At 38.0% G+C, this 18,296-nt stretch overlaps 1 protein-coding gene across 4 annotated transcripts in view; it reads left to right on the forward strand.

Moving 5' to 3' along the window:
- The window catches only part of LDAH (lipid droplet associated hydrolase), a 98,293-nt gene that overhangs the window by 6,021 nt on the left and 73,976 nt on the right, over positions 1 to 18,296 (forward strand). For 2 of the 4 annotated variants that reach the window (XM_019651935.1, XM_019652004.1), the window contains exons 2-3: positions 9,322 to 9,477; positions 17,054 to 17,197. In XM_019651935.1, coding sequence (XP_019507480.1) covers positions 9,324 to 9,477; positions 17,054 to 17,197 — 298 coding nt within the window. In that variant the 5' untranslated portion in view covers positions 9,322 to 9,323. Of the gene's footprint in view, positions 1 to 9,321; positions 9,478 to 11,017; positions 11,150 to 17,053; positions 17,198 to 18,296 lie in introns of those variants that run through there. The other 2 variants (XM_019652084.1, XM_019652168.1) reach the window with 2 other exon arrangements.

Here is an 18,296-nt window from a genome sequence, read left to right on the forward strand (position 1 = left end):
TTCTGTCTAGTTGTGGAGGATGTCGCTTCACTGGCCCATGTTGGTATTATCATTGCGCTCTTCCCGGGTGAGGCAGATCGGTCGCTGGCCACTGGACAGCTGCTCACGGCGGCTCTTGGCAGCTCACACCGGCTGCCAGCCACTCAGGATAGCTCATGGCAACCCACTGCAGCTCCACTGCAGCCTACACCGTCCCCAGGGACTCACTGCAGCCCAGCTCCAGGTCGAGCTGTTGTTCACCATCTTAGCTATAGAGGGCGCAGTGTCACTGGCCCTCATATGTGGGATCCGAACCAGGGACCTGCTGATCAGAGCTGGTGTCCCAAGCCAACTCTTAACCAACGCGCCACTCGGCCAGCCCTCTTCATTGCTTTTGTTGCATCTCACAAATTTTGATATTTTGTATTTTAATTTTCATTGGCTTCTATGTATGCGTAAAATCCCCTCAGAAACTTCCTCCTTGGTCTGTGATTACTTGGAAGTGTGTACTTTAGTTTCCATGTGTTTGGAGATTTACCGGTTGTCTTCATATTATTGATTGCTAGTTTTTCCAGAATGGTCAAGACATAAGCAGTATGATTTTAATTATTTTCAATTTACTTTTGTTTCATGACCCATGATATAGTGTACCTTGGTGACTGTCCCATGGGTGCTTGAGAAAAATGTGTATTCTGCTGCTGTTGGGATGAGTGTTCCATACATGTCACCTACATCTTGTTAGTTGATGGTGTCCTTTAGTTCTTCTGTATGTTGTTGATTGCTTGTCTAGTAGTTGTTTTCATTGCTGGGATTTCCCAACCATAATAGTGGATTTTCTGGTTTTCCTTTTAGGCCAGTTGGTTTTTGCTTCATGTATTTTGAGCCCCTGGTGCATGTACATTTAGGATGTCTTCTTGGTGGATTGATCTTTTTATCATTATGAAATACACTCTTTGTACAGTAATTTTGTTTGCTCTGAAGTCTATTTTATCTGATAGATAGCCAATCTTTCTTTAAAAAAATAATATTAGCATTATATATCTTTTTTCATTCTTTTACTTTATTATTATTATTATTTATTAAATTTATTGGGGTGACATTGGTTAATAAAAGTATATAGGTTTCAAGAATACCATTCTAGGGCCGGCCGAGTGGCTCAGTTGGTTAAGAGCTCACTCAAGAGTTTGAGCTCTGAGCAACAGCGGTTCGATTCCCAGCCTGAGCTGAGCAGCCACTGAGCTGCCAACAGGTGGCAGGATGGCTCAGAAAAAAAAAAAAAAAAAAGAATACCATTCTATAATACATCATCTATATCACATTGTGTGTTCACCACCCAGAGTTAGTTCTCTTTCCATCACCATATATTTGACCCCTTTACCCTCCTTTACCATCCGCTTCCCCCCTTACCTTTTTCCATTCTTTTATTTTAAACCTACTATACCAATATTGTTATATCTGATGTGACTTTCTTGTAGACAACGTGTAGTTGGGTCATGTTTCTTTCTAAATCCATTCTATAAATCTCTGCATTTTAGTTGGTATATTTAGACTATTTATATTTAAAGTAACTATTGATATATTAGGGCTAAAGACAGCCATTTTATTACTTGTTCTCTGTTTTTTTCCTCTGTTTTTCACTTTTTCGTTCTTCTTGCTCTCTTACAGAATATTTTTTAGAATTCCATTTGACTTATTTAATGTTTTTGAGTATGTTATTGCTTAGTACACTTTTTTAAATGGTTGTCCTAAGTATAATAATATACATACATAACTTACCATACAACCAAGGTTGACAGTTCCTTTCTTTCAGCACTTGAAAAATATGCCACTTCTTTGTGGCTTCCTGGTTTCTGATGAGAAATCTGCTGACACCCGAATTATTGTTCCCCTATAGGTAATATGTCATTTCTCTCTGGCTACTTTTAAGATTTTTTGTTTGTTTGTTTGTTTGTTTTGTTATTCATTTTCTGAAGTTTGACTATAATGTGTTTTGTATTTCTTTGGGTTTTCCTCTTGGGATTAATTTAGCTTCTTGAATCTATAGGCTTATGTCTTTTGCCAAATTTGAGCTTTCATTCATTTTTTTCTTTTTAAAATTTTTCAGCCTCACACTCTCTCCTTTTCCTCTGGGACTCTCATCGTAAGAATGTTAGATCATTTGTTATTTTCCTACAAGTTCTAAGATTCCACTTTTTTTAAAGTCTGTTTTCCTCTTGTTCAGCTTGAATAAATTCTATTGATCTGTTGTAAAGTTCTCCGATACTGTTCTGTCAATTTAACTCTACTACTGAGCACATCAGCAAGTTTTACAAAATTTATTATATTTTTCAATTTTGTAATTACATGTGGTTCTTACTTTTGGAAAGCATTTTATCCTTTAAGGAGAGCTATTTTGAATATCCCTGGAATAACTGGGCAAAATTAATGATAACTTTAGATTATTTGTGTATATAAACTAGTCATCTTACTCAAGATTTAAAACCTGCTCTGAAAAGTTATCTCTGTAATTAGCAGAAGCAGCATAGACAGATGTAAATTTTCTTTCCTTGTTTCAAGTAGCTCCTTGTTAGAAACCCTAATAAAAGGGAAACGGGAAGTAAATGAAGAGGGTAATTTAGGCCTTGGTAAACGGCAAGTTGCAGTATCTCACTGGCAGGGGAATGGGAAGTTTGAAACTCTAGAAGAACGAAACCAGGAATCAAAAATGAACTTGAAAGTTTATATTTGCTCCTTAAACCTTTTAAAGGAGTTTTGTGATATAGTTCCAGATTCAGAAAGCTTACTTCTTCCTCCCTTTTTCACTTGAATAACACTGACAATTTTAAGTAGAACAGGTAATTTTCAGTGGCGATACTTGAGATTTAGATAATATTGACTCTTGGTTTTATCAGTTTGATTTCTATACTTACCAAACAATTAAAAATTAACCATGGACCCAACTGCCAGATTCCCTGACAGTATAGCACTATGCTTAAGAAGCTCTTTCCCAATAAGTAAGAAAATTTAACATATGAAAAATATTGTATTTTAAGTCAGTGGGCATAGATGGTTTTTTAACTAACTGGTATTAGCACAAGTAGCTCTCTATCTGAAAGAAAACAGTTGGATCCTTACCTAGATGGATTAAAGATTTAAATGTAAAGACTAGAATAATAAAAATTAAAATAAGCATCTAGGAAGCTTTATGTAAAGTATAGGAGCCCAGAAAAGGGTTAATAACAGCAGTATACAAAGCTCTCTTACAAACCAATAAGAAAAAGATCAATAATGCACTTAGAACCCAGGCAGAAGATGTGAATAGACAATTCCCAGAAAAGAAAGTCCAGAAGGCCAGCAAACATGAAAAGATGTTCAAATACACTGGTAGTCAACGAAATGCAAATTAAAGAGTGAGACAGTTCATATCTGAATAGTACAAAAATTAAAAATAATGGTACCACTTATTGATGGTAGGATGTAAGAGAAAAGATATCTTCCTAAATTGCTAGAGGAAATGTGATTTTTATACTCTTTGGAAAGCAATCTGGCAATTCCTATTAAAATTCAACACAGTAATTCCACTTTTGGGAATCTGGCCATTGGAAACAAAAGAACTGGTGTATATGGATACATGTAAGAACATGGGGATTTAAGAGTACTTATTGCAACATTGTTCCAAAACACTGGGAAATAATAGAGTGCCTGTCAACAGGGAGATGGCCATATAAATTATGATGTATCCACATTATAGAACCATTAAAAATAGTGAATTAGAGTTATACTATTTGACTTGGCAGGATTTTAATGTGTTACTAAATATAAAAGCAAAATACATAGAAGTATGTATAATATGTTCCTATTTATCAATCACTGACAACTCATATTTATTAAAATGTAAATGTTTATGTATATTTTTATGTGATTATAGAAAAATGGAAGGCTTGATACTGAGTTAATAACATGGGTTTAGAGTGATATGCATGGAGGTGAAGAGAGGTAGTGATGAGGTATGCAAAAGACTTAAAAAAATAATAGACCATTTTTTAAAGTTCTAGCATACTCGCATATCTCATTCATTTAAATGAACTTATATATGTGTGTATATAAGTGAAAATTTTAAAACAAAGAACATGAGCTCTGGTGTCATTCGGACATCTGCATTCAAATTCTGGCCCTACCACATTCCAACTTGGGACCTTGGGCAAATTCCTAATGGCTTTCACTCAAGTTTCTCTTCACACGTTTTGTTAGGGATAGAGGGAGGAGATAACAGTACCCATCTCATAGGATTATTGTCATGATTAAATGGTATAATATTTAAATGTGTTTAGCATAGTGCCTGGCTTATAGAAAGTACTCTTAAAATGAGTTCTTACTAATGCCTCAGCTTTCTTGCTCTTTGACATTTATATGTTTTAAAACTTTCGTTACCAGCCCCTAACGTTCTCGAAGAATTCCATTCTAGCTCACATCACTTCATATATCTTAGTTCACGCCCATTTCTCATTGTTCCTTTTCATTCTTTTGCTGGCTTCTGTTTTTCTTGCCTATGGGTATTTCCCTAAAATACAGCAGGAGCTGTCAAAGAAGCTTTTGAGTTAGGTGACTGGGGAAGTATTGGTGCTCTGTGTGGTAACAGAGAAGCCAGGCTGTAGGGTTGGTTGGCAGGGCTGATTTCTGAAATACGATGGTTCTGACTTGGTTATTCAAATTTTCTTTGACTTCTTGTCATTATGAAATGTCCCTGCTTATCTCTCATGTACTTCTTACTTTAAAGTTTACTTTTTAAATCTGATTTCATTATAGCTACCCCATATTTCCTTTGATTAGTATTTGTGTGGTATATTATTTTACATTGTTTCACTTTATTTCCTTGTGTGTCCTTGTGTGGCTGACTTTATAATAAATAAATATTATAAACTTGAAGCTCTAAAATTGATACTGCTTTTCTGTTTTATATATTATCTAGGTTTGTATAAGATTTAATTGGAAAAAAATATTTTACTAAGTACAATTAAAAACTCATTAATATAAGCAAATGAATACCTGTATATTTTCATAAGTAAGGCTTGCCTAGTTGTGCAAATTTTATTCACACTTGGTTTTTATCCTGCCTCAGTCTTGGCTGCTTATCAAAACTGATTTCTTTAAAGATTGCTTGTGGGCTGTGGCTGAAAGCAGGACCATCAGCCTTTAATGTATCATTAGAACTCTTATTCACCTGACACTTGTTTGCAGACTGAATTACCTTGGATTCTTAGATAATGAACAGTTTGAATTCTCATACTTTAAGTTTTCCTTTCTTTTTTATTTAGCTGTGTGGGATTCAGAAACATAAGAGTGAAGTTAAATAAAAAAATACTTTTTAAATACATAAACTCCAAGTTTCTTAGTTGTGTTTAATTGAGGAGGTGTTTTAGAGTTCCAGTTTTTTTGTTGTCCAATTTTTATAGACTCTGCTCAAGTTTCATATATACTTGATTTCTCATTAATTTGTGGATAATCAAACTTCTCAGATGTCATTTACTTGAAGTTAAGTATTTGTGAATTGAATATAGTTAATAACTTGGCTTCTCTTCTGGTGCAAGTATTAAGGTAAGCCAGCGTCTTCTCTGTCAGTTCTCTAATCTAATACTGTGTATAATAGCTACATTTAATATTGTTTCTAATACTTTAGCAATGTCATATGACCTTTGTAAATATACTATGTTTTGTGATAGTTGTGGAGACTGGGTTACAGTTACATTTATTAGTGAACTAAAAATCAATCTATAGGGAAAGGTAAGATGATACTTTGATTTATTTAGTCAGCCAGTATATTTTAAATGGAAAGGAGTCCACACTTTCTAAGTGAGAATCTTTTATTTTCTAAGTAGCTTTATTTAAGAAAATCCATTTTGGACTTTTGGTTACACATGGAGGTAAAAAAAAAATATGTATATATAGGTTTATTTCTTCTCCCTTCCTAAGTCCACTAAAATGACAGTAAAAGTAATAAAGGTATCAATAAAGAAAATGGAAGAGGCAGCATCACATCAGAATAGAGAAGTGAGATTTTAGAAATGTTGGAAAGCAGATGGATAAATTATACTTATTTAGCAGAGCTGAGCAGTTTTGATGGAACATAATAGCTGATCATAAGATTGAACTACAGCTTATTTAATCATTTCCTTAATGTTGAATCATATGAATTGTTTTAGTGGCTATGTAATGATTTATCATATTTACTTAACCATTCTTCCATTAATGGCCATTTAGGTTCTTCAATTCTTCAGTGTTATACATAGCATTCTATGCATTTATTCTTTTAAAAAAGAATATGTATGTTATTGAGTATGTTATTGCTTAGTACACTTTTTTAAATGGTTGTCCTAAGTATAATAATATACATACATAACTTACCATACAACCTACTTGTACTGGCATTTTGCTACCTGCAGTGAAGTCTAGAAACCTTACTTACATTAAGTCCTTTTACCCCCTCCTTTTTAAATATAATTGTCATATTTCCTCTACATACATTGAGCACCACATCAAATGATGCCATAATTTTTGCTTCAGCCTTCAAATATGACTTAAGAAATTCATGAGGAGAAGGATAGTCCATTATATTTACCACGACTTTCACCCATTCCGTTGTTCTTCCTGTTCTGAAGTTAAACCTTATTCACTTACTTCCTTTCCATTTGGAGGATTTCCTAAGGATAAATCTGCTAGTAACAAATACCTTTAGTTTTTCTTCATCAGAGAATATCTTTGTTTCCTTTTTAGAATTGATTCCCCCAAAGTGACTGCATCCAAGTTTATGCCTTATGGATATTGTCTTGTTCGGCCAGGTTGCTTTGTAAAGGCTGTTTTCATTATTACCATCAATGTATAGAACCTCCCGTTTCACTGTATCCTAGCCACCATTGCATTTTACCTTCAGGCGTTCAGTCAGGGGAGGGATAGGTGGTGTTTGCAGTGAATTCTTGACAGTTGTGCTGTGAGAGTGTGGCATGGCGCCAACAAACAAGTGCATAGATTACTAGGGAATGCTTACCAGGCTGCCTTTACCACTGCTGACTTATGATAAAGGTAGGTGCTAAGAGTTTAGAGAAAGAGATTTCCTTACTTGAGGTGCTCAGGGAAGACCTCAAGTAGGAAGTAGGATTTGAGCTGAGTCTAAGATGGGAAAGATTTGAAGAGAAATATTTGGATAGATACATGGGGATATATCAGTCTAGATCTAATGAGGAGACAGAAACCACACAGTAACTTAAATGGTTAGTTTAACATCAAGACTTATTAAGTGATGGTAGGAGAGGAACTATAAAGTTACTGTATAATGAGAGCCCTAAAAGGTATGTAGGGCTGAGAGAAAGTACCCAAGAGAATGTGGGTTTAGATCTCATTGAAGAAGGTGTGGTTGCAGCCCACTGGATGGTAGAGAAACCTAGTAGGTTTTTTGGGCCAAAGCTGGTCCACAGTCACTTTGTCAGCCGGTGAGCCCACTCCGGTGGGAGGGTGTGCAGGGAATCCTGGTGCTGCTGCAGATGTGTTGTGTCTGTGTTGGAAGGGCCACAGTGATAACCCTCAGGTGAGTTGAGGCGGGCAGGTGGGTACAGAGGGACACTGCTATGGGTACTACTGCAACGGGATTTGGAGAGACCTCCCTCTGGCAACCCAGAGCTCTACTGGGCAGGGCAGTTCCAGGCCGCTGTATGGGAACGAAGGTCTGCTGACTGGCTCTTTAGAAGGCCAGCGTGGCAGTGCCCCCACTGTGCGTGTGGACTGAGCAGAGGGTTCAGGGAGCAGCTACCTGGTCTGGGGCACAAGCCAACACTATCTGGGACTCTTGCTGCTCTGCTGCTTCCTGAGTAAAAAGCTGGAGAAAGAGGAGGTGTGGAGCACCCCCAAATGCTGGAGAAAGCTGGACCCTATACGTACCTGGCACTAGAGCAGACTTTGGGTTTTTTTCAACCTTACCGTTGTTGACCTTCTGGGCTAGATAATTCTTGGTTGTGGGGGCGCTGTCCTGTGCACTGTAGGGTGCTTACCAGCATCCCTGGCCTCCACCCACTAGATGCCAAGTCTCCCCTAGCTGTGACAATGGAAACTATTCCCAGGTATTGCCATATGTTTTCTGAAGACAAATTGTCTGCTGTTGGAAATCACTGCACTAGCGAGACTTCACAGCCTGAGCAGCAGAGAGGGTTAAAAAAAAGGAGTTGTTCCAGAAACCTGTTGTGAGATACATTGAAACCCCGAAAGAAACCCCCTTCCTCTGCAGTGTCTCCAGGGCAGCCTTCTAACAAAGTTTCACATCATGTCAGCTGGCAGAGGGAAAGTATTTAAAAGGCCCAGATCCATTTTTCCAGACAAGGCAATGAAGAATTAATTTGGAACTGGGGCAATAAATTGATAAGCAGCACAAGCAGGCGAAGCATCCCAGAAGTGGTCAGGAAATAAGATTAGCAAAGTTATAGAAGCAGAAAAGCATGAGGACACTGAGGAAATGCAAGGCCAAGACAGACTGGAGTGCAAAATGGTGAAGTGTCAAGTGGTGAGAGCAGAGAACTCTCCGCGGGTGCTTGGAATCTGGACTCGGGAGGGCTGTGAATGAACCGAGGAGAGCTGAAGACGAGGCTAGAAAGACCACTGAACGCTGGAGCACTAGTCCTGATGAGAGACAGAGGGAAGGCGGGGGCAGGGCGGGAAGAGTGGTGCACTTAAATCATTGGGGCTGCACTTTTCCACACACCTTGATGATTCAGGCAGTTGTTCATGATGCTGTCTCATCCCGTTGTTTTCCACCTACCCATTTCATAATTTAGTAATGTAGTGCTTTAATAATGCATACAGTGTGCTTACAGAATTGGGGATGAGGGTATTAATGGAGAAAAAAGCAGACTATTAAGTTCCCTGAGCCTCTTTACAGTTCTGTCTAGGCGAGTACAAGGGCCATAACCTCTGTATTTTCAGCAGTCTTCACCAGGTGAAGGTGGGGGGACTGTCTCCCCTTAGCACGTCCTCTAAGGGAATTCCAGCAGAGGGGAAGCGGAAGCTACCCATGGTTACTGTCAGTGTAGGCTGGAGAGGAGAGCTGTGCGGAGGCTGATCTGATTTTGATTCACACTCCTCTAGTCTTATTCACCGAAGACCCGCCTCCCCGGTCCTCCCTGTTCCTCCCTACTCTTGTGGTTTGCTTTGTTTTTCAGTCCTATAATCCAGAATAGCTGAATAGTCATCTCTCTCCCATATGACCCTGTGGCATTCCTGCTCAGGATGTTGAAATTTGCCTTTTTTATTCTTGGCTATTGTCTTTGGCTCAAGGTTTTACATTTTAGTGACTCTTGATATTGTTTTTCTCCCCTTATTTAGAAATGGACTCAGAAATCAAGGAAGACATTTCCGTGCATGAGGAATTCATTTTATGTTGTGGAGTTGAAACCCAGGTTCTAAAATGTGGGCCCTGGACTGCCCTTGTTAATGACCAAACTGCCAACAGGCCTAAGCTGCTTATTTTCATTATTACTGGTAAGTTTAAAAATCAGGATGGGGAGACTTTATACAGATACCTATGACGATTTCTGATTTCAAAGAAAATTTGGTAAATATGAAAAACCTTGTGGAAGGAAATAAAATCGCTTGAACCGTTGATAACAACCACCCTCAAGAGTTTGGCGGCTGGGCTTTTTGGTTTTCTTCTGTGCATTTATATTATATATATTCTGTGTGTGTATATATATATATTTTAAATTACAATTGGAAATATACCATACATATAATTTTGTAATGTGCTTTTTAGAATTTTATAATTTTTAGATTAATTAAAACTTTACCAAATATTTTTTGAAAGTTTTCTAAATAAATTTTTTTGTTTCATTTAAAGATGATTATAAGTTTACTATAGAATGTTTATCCTAGGATTTGGCAACTGGATCATTTGTGACTTTTGCTGGATCAATGTTACTAGAGTATGAGGGCAGACGCTTGCTATGTAGGGGTGGGGTAGGTATTCGAAACACTTTGAATTACATATGAGTTGAACACATGTATACATGAGCCTTAAAGATTAAAAATGGAGCTGTCAGTATGTATCATATATTATATTTTATATAGCTAAGCCTCTGGAGTGTTATGATTACATTTTTTTTCTTGTATATTTTTGTTTGTTTTCTCTGGGTTAATGATTGTCTCTTTTATTTGCTTAATTTTCTATGTTTTAATCACTAATTTATCCTAAAATTACTCCCTAGAAGCGAAAAAAAAATCCTCTCAGTGCATTTATCAGTCAGTTTTGTTTTTCTCTTGGCGGTCCCCCCACCCCCGAGCACTCTCAGTTCTTTGGCCCCAGCCTGGACCCATTGCTCTCCAGGCCTGCTGCACAAGCCACCCTGGGGGTTCCTTTCACTTTTCTCTGGCTTTGATCCCACATTTCTCTGGGTTTCCTGGATCCCACATTTTCTTCTGTCTTGGTTTGTTCCCTTGTATTTGGTGGAGCACATCTTCTCGTAACTCCGGAGAAGAGGTGAATGGGAAGTAATCTTTTAAAGATCTAGCATGTCAGAACATGCCTTAGACTTCTAGGTTGGGGATAATCTTTCCTTGGAATTTGGAGGGCATGTTTGTCATTTCCCACGGTTCAGAGCTGCTTTTGAGAAGTCTTGATATCATTCTGATTTTTTATCTTCTGTATGTGAAGCTTCTCCCCTCAAAAAAAGAGAAAAACATTTTAGATCTTTTCTTTGTTCTAAGATTCTGAAATTTTTCAGTGAAGCACCTTGGTATGGATGTCTTTTCATACATTGTATTGGGGTTTAGTTGAACCCTTTAAACCAGAAACTCATATACTTCAATTCTAAGTTCTGTCCTCTTTTTTCTTTTTTTATAGCCTCCTATTTCCTGGGTGCATTATCATTTTTTTTGGCTTTTTGCATTTAAGAGCTTTTTCTGTATTCCTTTTTATGTTTGTTTGTATTAGTGTTTGTTTTTCTTCAAATGTTTGGTAATCCTTAACTGCCCTTTCATTTTTAAGAGGAAGACCCAAAAAACTAATTATCACCTTTGTATTCAGGGTTGGGGCTCATCCACAGGTGTGCCTAGGGTGACACCCCCCATCCTGATCTGAAGGGTTTTACAGGACACATGACTTTCGGTACTAAAACCACGACCGTCTTGGACAAAACGGGATGGTTGGTTACCCCAGGTAATCCTCAGCTTGGGGTGATTGGGTAGGGACCCAGCATTTCATTGGAGAATTTCCACCTTTCAGTATCTGTAGCTGTTTCTTGGATTGTTCAGTTTTCCCAGGAAGGAATTTTCCAGTATCCTGTTTGAGGAGTGGAGCCTGTCTGCTAATGTTCAAGCTGAACAAGGGAAAGGAGGTCGAGTCTCCGGGTTTCATAACACTTAACCTCTTCTCGGCATAGTGCTTCTGTTCTCAGCTGGCTAACTTTCCTGATCCAAAATCTCCCTTTGAATTAACCTCTTCTGGAAGTAAACTTCCAGTCTGTAACAGTCTTTTTGGAAAGCAGTCTGTTGGAATCTACTGAAATTAAAAATACATATGCTCTGCCATTAGTGAGGGAGAGTTTGAAATTATAGGCGTGACAAGTGCTATTTGATGGAGCAGAGCTTTAGCGGCCATAGCGGAGTATAGGATTGAGAAAATAAGTAGAAACAATATCTTGGACTGGAGAAGGGCTGTCCTTCTGAGGCTAGCGTGCAGGAGGTGACATTGGTAACCGAAATGGAAAAGTGTGAAGGCGTGTCAGAGAGAGTGAAGTTGTTCTGCCTCCCGACTCTGTTTTCTCTGTTAATTAAGAGTTGAGATGTTCTGTTGAGAGTAAGGATGGCAGAGGGTGGATTGGGGGTCTTGGAAAGTGGTCAGTGTTGAGAATAGCAGATATGCAGGATGGACGGAATTACCAAGCAAAAACAAGTAGATAGATTGTGAGCAGTGCTGTGATTGAATAGCGGGTGTATTGCGAGTGAGGTCCAAAAAGGCACAAGATTGAGCTGGAGAAGAGCTATCAGAGAGAGTTAGGATGCTTTGAATGTTAAACATTTTTATGTAATTAAGTGATTTAGGCCTGTGGTTCTTAAAGTTGACGTCAGGACCGGAAGCGTCATCTGAGGACTTGTTAGAAATGCAAGTCCTTGGGCCCCATCCCAGACCTTCTGAACCAGAAGCTTTGCGGATGGGACAATCTGTGTTTAACAAGCCCAGCAGGGGATTGCGACATGCTCACCCCTGATCTAGGGGTTGGCTTTCAGGGTTCGTTGAATTATGGGACAAAGGTGCTGGCACAGTCAGTCCACCCAGACTTTGAAATCACCCAAGACATGGAATGGCAAGTGAAACTGTCAGTAAGAGTCAAGGTTTTCAGGGAGTGTGTGAGAAAGAATGAAAAGTTGATGGAAGTAGATGGCTTGAGTCTTAGAGCCGAAGAGGTTGTTATAGTAAGGTGAGCTAGTTAGGCGGAGCAGACAGCTCGCTCTGCTTCCCAGCACTTATTGTACTAGGTGCTAGGAATACTGGGTTCCAAAAGTCTGCTCTCATTGAGGCATATGAGGTATTAGAGAATAGTGAGGTCTCTATGGCAGAGGCTTGAAAGGAAGAGAGTCCATATTAGGGAGAGCCACGTTTAAGATATGGAGAACGGGGAGCTGAAAACATTTGTTGCGTTATTGTGTCATTATGTTACAGTGCTTTGACATTTGCAGATCACATTTAGTGTTCTTGAATATCTGCCCTTCTGTCCTCATTGCTGCCCTGGGCCCTTTATCATGGCGTACATGCAAGCTATAGGCTGGTGCTGCTCCTTTGTTTGTGGGACTCAGAATTGTATTTTCTTTTAGGGTCTAGTCTGTTTCTACTATGGGGAAAATTAAGATGACAGTATTTCCAGGATTGTTAAACCGCTATAGACATGTTTAGTCCATCTCTGGTAGACTGACATGACATTTCATTGTAAATCACTTTGCTTTTGAAGCTAGCAAAATTAATTTACCACTGTTAAATTAGTATTAATAATCAGTAGTGATTTATTGGAATCCACACATTGAGAAACTTTTAGTTTCATCTTTTCCAAGTGAACCTTTGTTGTAGAATTTCTGTTAACTAGCAATATCCTTGGACTTTCTTTAAGTAGTGAAATGAGCAAAGAGAGGCAATTTGAGAACTCACTATAGAACATACTGACTCACTATAATTCTCAGATGGTCATATGGGGATAATGGAACCATGTGATGTGTCTTGTGTTGTGAGTATAGTGATTGGAGATGGAGCAGACCAGGCTCCATGGACAAGCCCAAAGTTCTGTCCACGTGACAATCTTCCATATAGATGCTATGACACATCAACTTAGTATAAGGAAGTTTTTGTCCCCTACAAGATTAATTGGAAGGCATAAGTGTACAGTTACAATGTTGAATAGTTAAGAGTTTATTGACAATCGGAGTCCAGAGATGATTACCACAGCCTCTGTTATATGTTGCCTGGGCATTTGACTATATATATATTCAAGCATGTGTTTACAATACATTTCGATATCCTTTGATAAAATTTTTTGCTTACATTACTGTATTGGAATGTTTCAAATGTCCCTACACCTGGAGATATATATATGGTTTTAGTTGTATAAACAAGACCCTTTTAATTTTCTTTGTGGCTTCCTCGCCAGGAAGTTTAGTTCATGGTTCATAAAGTATAACATAAGCCATAACATTTAAGTGATGGAGCACACAACGACATTTAAACATTCTGCATTACATTTTCCTTTGTTGTGTCTGTTACAAGTTGGAAATTCATGTTGCTGGCCATTGTGGGCTCTTCTGTCTCTTCAGGAGCCAAGCTGTTTGTTGGTTGAGAACCTTTGCACCTGTCCTTCTCCTGCCCTAGTGTGCTTTTCCCTCAAATCTTTAAAAAGTTGATTTCTTCTCATCTTTTGGGTCTTAGCTAAATGCCACTTCCGCAGACATTTTTCTCAGGCCACTGTAATTCTTTTCTTCTCTATCACATGAAGTTATCACACTCTGGAATTATCTTATTTATTTAGTTATGTGTACATATTCTCCTACTAGAATATAAATTACAGAAAGGCCCTTCTCTATCTTGTGCCTAACACAGTGACTTCCACATAAATAAATAATTGATAACTAAAAGAATGTGCCAAAGAAGCTATAGTGCTGACTAGAATGAATGAAAATGGAGAAGTGGGCATTATCATTTACTCGATGATGATAAAGTAGTGAATCAACCAGCTTAAGGGCTTTGCTTAAGATCTTATAGGCATTGTGGGGAAAAAACTCAGACTTAAACTCAGAGATATGGAGAAACGTTTGCTTTATAGCAGTTGTGTTATCTAGTACTCGTTGGTTTTATATGTCCTATCATTGTAACTATTGCATCTAAATTATGTCCTTGTTATGGATTCTCCTTAATGGTAGACAGGTTTGATTGTATCGTTCTGTACACCTTAAACTTACAGAATGTTACATGTCTAATTTAGTCAATAAAAAATGAAAAATATGATAATTATAGTAATAATAGCTACCATTTATTCAGAGCCTACTCTGTACTAAGTATTTTGCAAGTGGCCATCCATTCATTATCCCGAATGGTAATGACAACTACTTTACAGAGCTGTTGTCAGGTTAACTAAAACAGGGTATGCAGGACATCCCAGACCAGGGAATTTATGTTCTTTCAATTTAGTATTGCTATTTTCTTTTGTATATAATTTCAGTCATCCAATATTTATTGAGCACTTATCATGTGTGTGACCTTGGGCAAGTTACTTTTAACCTCTCTATGCTTCAGTTTCTTCATCCATAAAATGGAAATAATAATAGTACTACCTCATGTGAGGACTAAATGAGTTAATATATGTACAGCACTTAAATGCTGGCTGGCATGTAATAAGTTATAGAACTTAAAAATGTTAGCTGTTGTTATTTTCTAGCCATGTAAAGAAAACAATAGAACTTTGCTGAGAGACATAAAACATTTGAATATGAGACAACACAGTCCAAGAAGGTTATACTCAGTAATGTAAAAAATATCAAATCTTTCTAAATGAATGTGTTAATGAGATGAAGTGTCAATCTGAATTCCGAAGAGATTTTTTAAAATTGAAGCTGGTGAAAATAATTCTAAAGGTTATGAGGCTAGCCTAGAAAATTTAGGGGGAAAAAAATAAAGAGAAAGGATTTTCCCTGCCAGTTAAAAACACAATGTAGTAATCAAGACAGTATGGTGCTGGCAGAGAGAAAAGGAAAAAATAAGTGGAATTATTTTGGAATCAGAATTAGCAAGCTAATGTAAGAATGCAGTATTGGATCAGAAGACATTTCAAATCAATGCAGAAAGAATGGATTATATAATAAATGTACTTGGGACACTTGGCTAATCACTTGGAAAGAAGTTGGATTGCTACTTTGTACTTTATCCTCAAAAATATTCCACACTTACTAAAGATTTAAATGTAAAACATGAAACAGTGTCATCCACGTCTCCGTAGATGGGACAGTCCTTGTGCTGATACTTCTTTCTCCTCCAGTTGCACAGTGGTCAGTCAGCTAAGCAAAGAGCATATTACTGCATTTGAGGATGTTTTCACCCTATTTAACAAAGAGGACACCAGCACCACACTGAAAGGAATTTGGAACTAGGGTCATTAGGTCAGAATGCAACAGAAGCAAAATAACAATATGAATGATAAGGCCATCATATATTATTGCCATGGCTAGATAGACAGAGATGACAAGTTTGACTAGCTAACATTGTACAACACTTATGTATCGAGCCGTGTTTAAGTAGTTTATATGTATTAATTCACTTAGTTCTCACACAGGGTAGTGAGATTATTGTCCTCATTTGATGGACAAGGAAACCAAGGCCCAGAGAGGGTAAATAACTTGCCAGAGGTCCCACCCTTAATAAGTGGCAAAGCTAGGATTCCAACCCAGGCAGTCTGTGCTCTAATCCACTTTCCTGCTCTACTAAAAGATACAGGCAATGAAGAAGAAATTGGTGAAATTTGACAAGCATGGCAGAGGTTTACATCAGTGCAGGAAAACCAATGTCATGTAACTGCAAAGAGGAGAAAACCTAATAGCATAAAGAAATAGATAAGCTGATTGGAGAAATAGATATTTATGGACTCGTATCTATGAAGACAGTATTACAGATGATGATCACAAGAAGAAAACCCCATTTCATTGTCTTTTCCCCCTAAAAATGTATCAGATTGACTCTTTAAAAAAATCATTTATTCATTCTGTTTCTCTATAGCAAACCCATGTCAAAAATCCCTCTGTACATACACAAGAAAAATCCACTGTATTGCTTGGTGGTCTTTACCACAAAAGATCAAATTATACATCTGTTTACAATACAAATACTTTGATAAATGACAAGGAAACATTTAGTAGAATCCTTAAAGTTCTCCTTGTGAATCAGTCTTACACTCATTTGTTTCCTTGCATCTTGGCAACTGTGGATAGTCAAATCTTGAAGGGCCTTACAGGTTAATGATTTTAGAGTCTTCGATGACAATGGGAAGCCACCGAAAGGTGTTTAAGTAGGGCACTGCTATGATTTGGTTTGAGGTTAGAAGATATCTCTCTGGGTTCTCTAAAGATTGGATTCCAAGGGGACAGGAGTCGATAGAAGACCCATTAGGAGGCTGTTCAGGAAACCCAGTGGGAAGTGATAACACTAACAGGGAGAAGTGGACAAAGTTGAGATGTATTTTGGATGCAAAGTTGACAGGACTCATTGGTGAACTGGATGTGAAAAACAGGGAGAAACCGAGAAGGGCTGCTGGTGTTAGGACTTGAGTATTTGGCTTATGATTGGTGGTTCCGTTTATTAAGTTGAGGAAAGGGGATGAAGAATTTATTTGAATCAATTGGAGAACAAAGCAGGAGCAGAAATTTTCTGAGTGATCATTCCCAGACTTCAGGAATAAAGGATATTAAAATTGAGGTGTCAGTGTAAATATTACAAGATTTTTTGAGGAGAAATAAATCCTTTTCCAGTCTGCACATCATCTTATGTGAGCCTATGGCTTTGGTTAATCTAAAGTCTTGTTTCTTTTCTTAGGTAACCCAGGTTTTTCTGCCTTTTATGTGCCATTTGCAAAGGCGTTGCACTCTTTAACAAACAGACGCTTTCCAGTTTGGATTATCAGTCAGGCTGGGCACAGTTTGACCCCCAAAGACAAGAAGATTCTTAGAACCTTGGACGGTATGTTTTTCAACATCTGCTTCTTTACAGTGAGTGAGTGTTTCTGTTTCTAGAAAGTCTGCTGAGCTTAAGAAACCTCAGCTTGTGACCTTGGGCCCATGATGTCACATTTTGATGCTTTTAGGATTATTAGAGTCATTTTGATTCTTCTGCAGGTAATTTTCTGTAAAAATTTGGGCAGATAATACAATTGGTCTAGGACTTGTCTTGCCTGTTTACCCACTAGGAATCAACTGTATATTTATTAATCATGCACTACAGCTCCAGGGTTTACTAAGAGGGATGGTGGGGGGAAAGTATCATAAGCCATGGTCCTTAGCCATGGTTCTCACTTTAAAGCACTCACTGCCATGTTTAGAGAGTGATGAAGTGATAAACAGGCCTGCTGATCATGTGGGTGCTTGAGGAGTAAACAAAGGAGAGAACACGGTATGGATTTCAAAAGACTGTGTGGATAGATGGGTTTTGACAGTTGAGTAGAATTTGGATTTGAGGGGAAGAGGTGGGTGCAGAGATGTGACAGGCAGCAGGAGTGACGCAGCAGGAGAGAGATTCAGTAGGTATGCCACTGCTAGGCAGGGGGACCAGGAGGAACCTCGAAACTGGGGAGACAGCTAGGGAAGCCTTTAAATGGAGGAGGCGGTATCACAAAGATGCAGATTATCTGCTTTTCACTTAAGAGAATTCTAGCATGTTCACTCTTCTAAAAAATAAAAATTGAGGGAAAATAAAATACATATATAAACTTCTCTGTAGGCATTCTGTTCAAGGGCCGTTTGTCCTATGGGTGCCCCTTAGTTAATCTGAGTAGGAGAGAGGTGGCTATGGCTTCATGGCCTAGAAAAAACTGTATTAAAATTGTAATACTCAATATATACTGATAACAAAGCATGAATACAATTCACGTTTGACTTCTGCAATTACAAGAGGTGTTCAAAGTGGTTACCATCGCGTAATTTTAATACAGTTTTTTCCTTGCTTAAAATGTGTATACATTTTTTTGGCACCCTCTGTAGTTATTACAGGAAACAAAATCACCCTTGTGCATACAGAGTTGATACTCTTTGGTTGTATATTTAGTTTGGAATTCGCCTCTCTT

Source organism: Hipposideros armiger, unplaced genomic scaffold (genome assembly GCF_001890085.2).
Source record: "Hipposideros armiger isolate ML-2016 unplaced genomic scaffold, ASM189008v1 scaffold_0, whole genome shotgun sequence".
Lineage (NCBI taxonomy): Eukaryota > Metazoa > Chordata > Mammalia > Chiroptera > Hipposideridae > Hipposideros > Hipposideros armiger.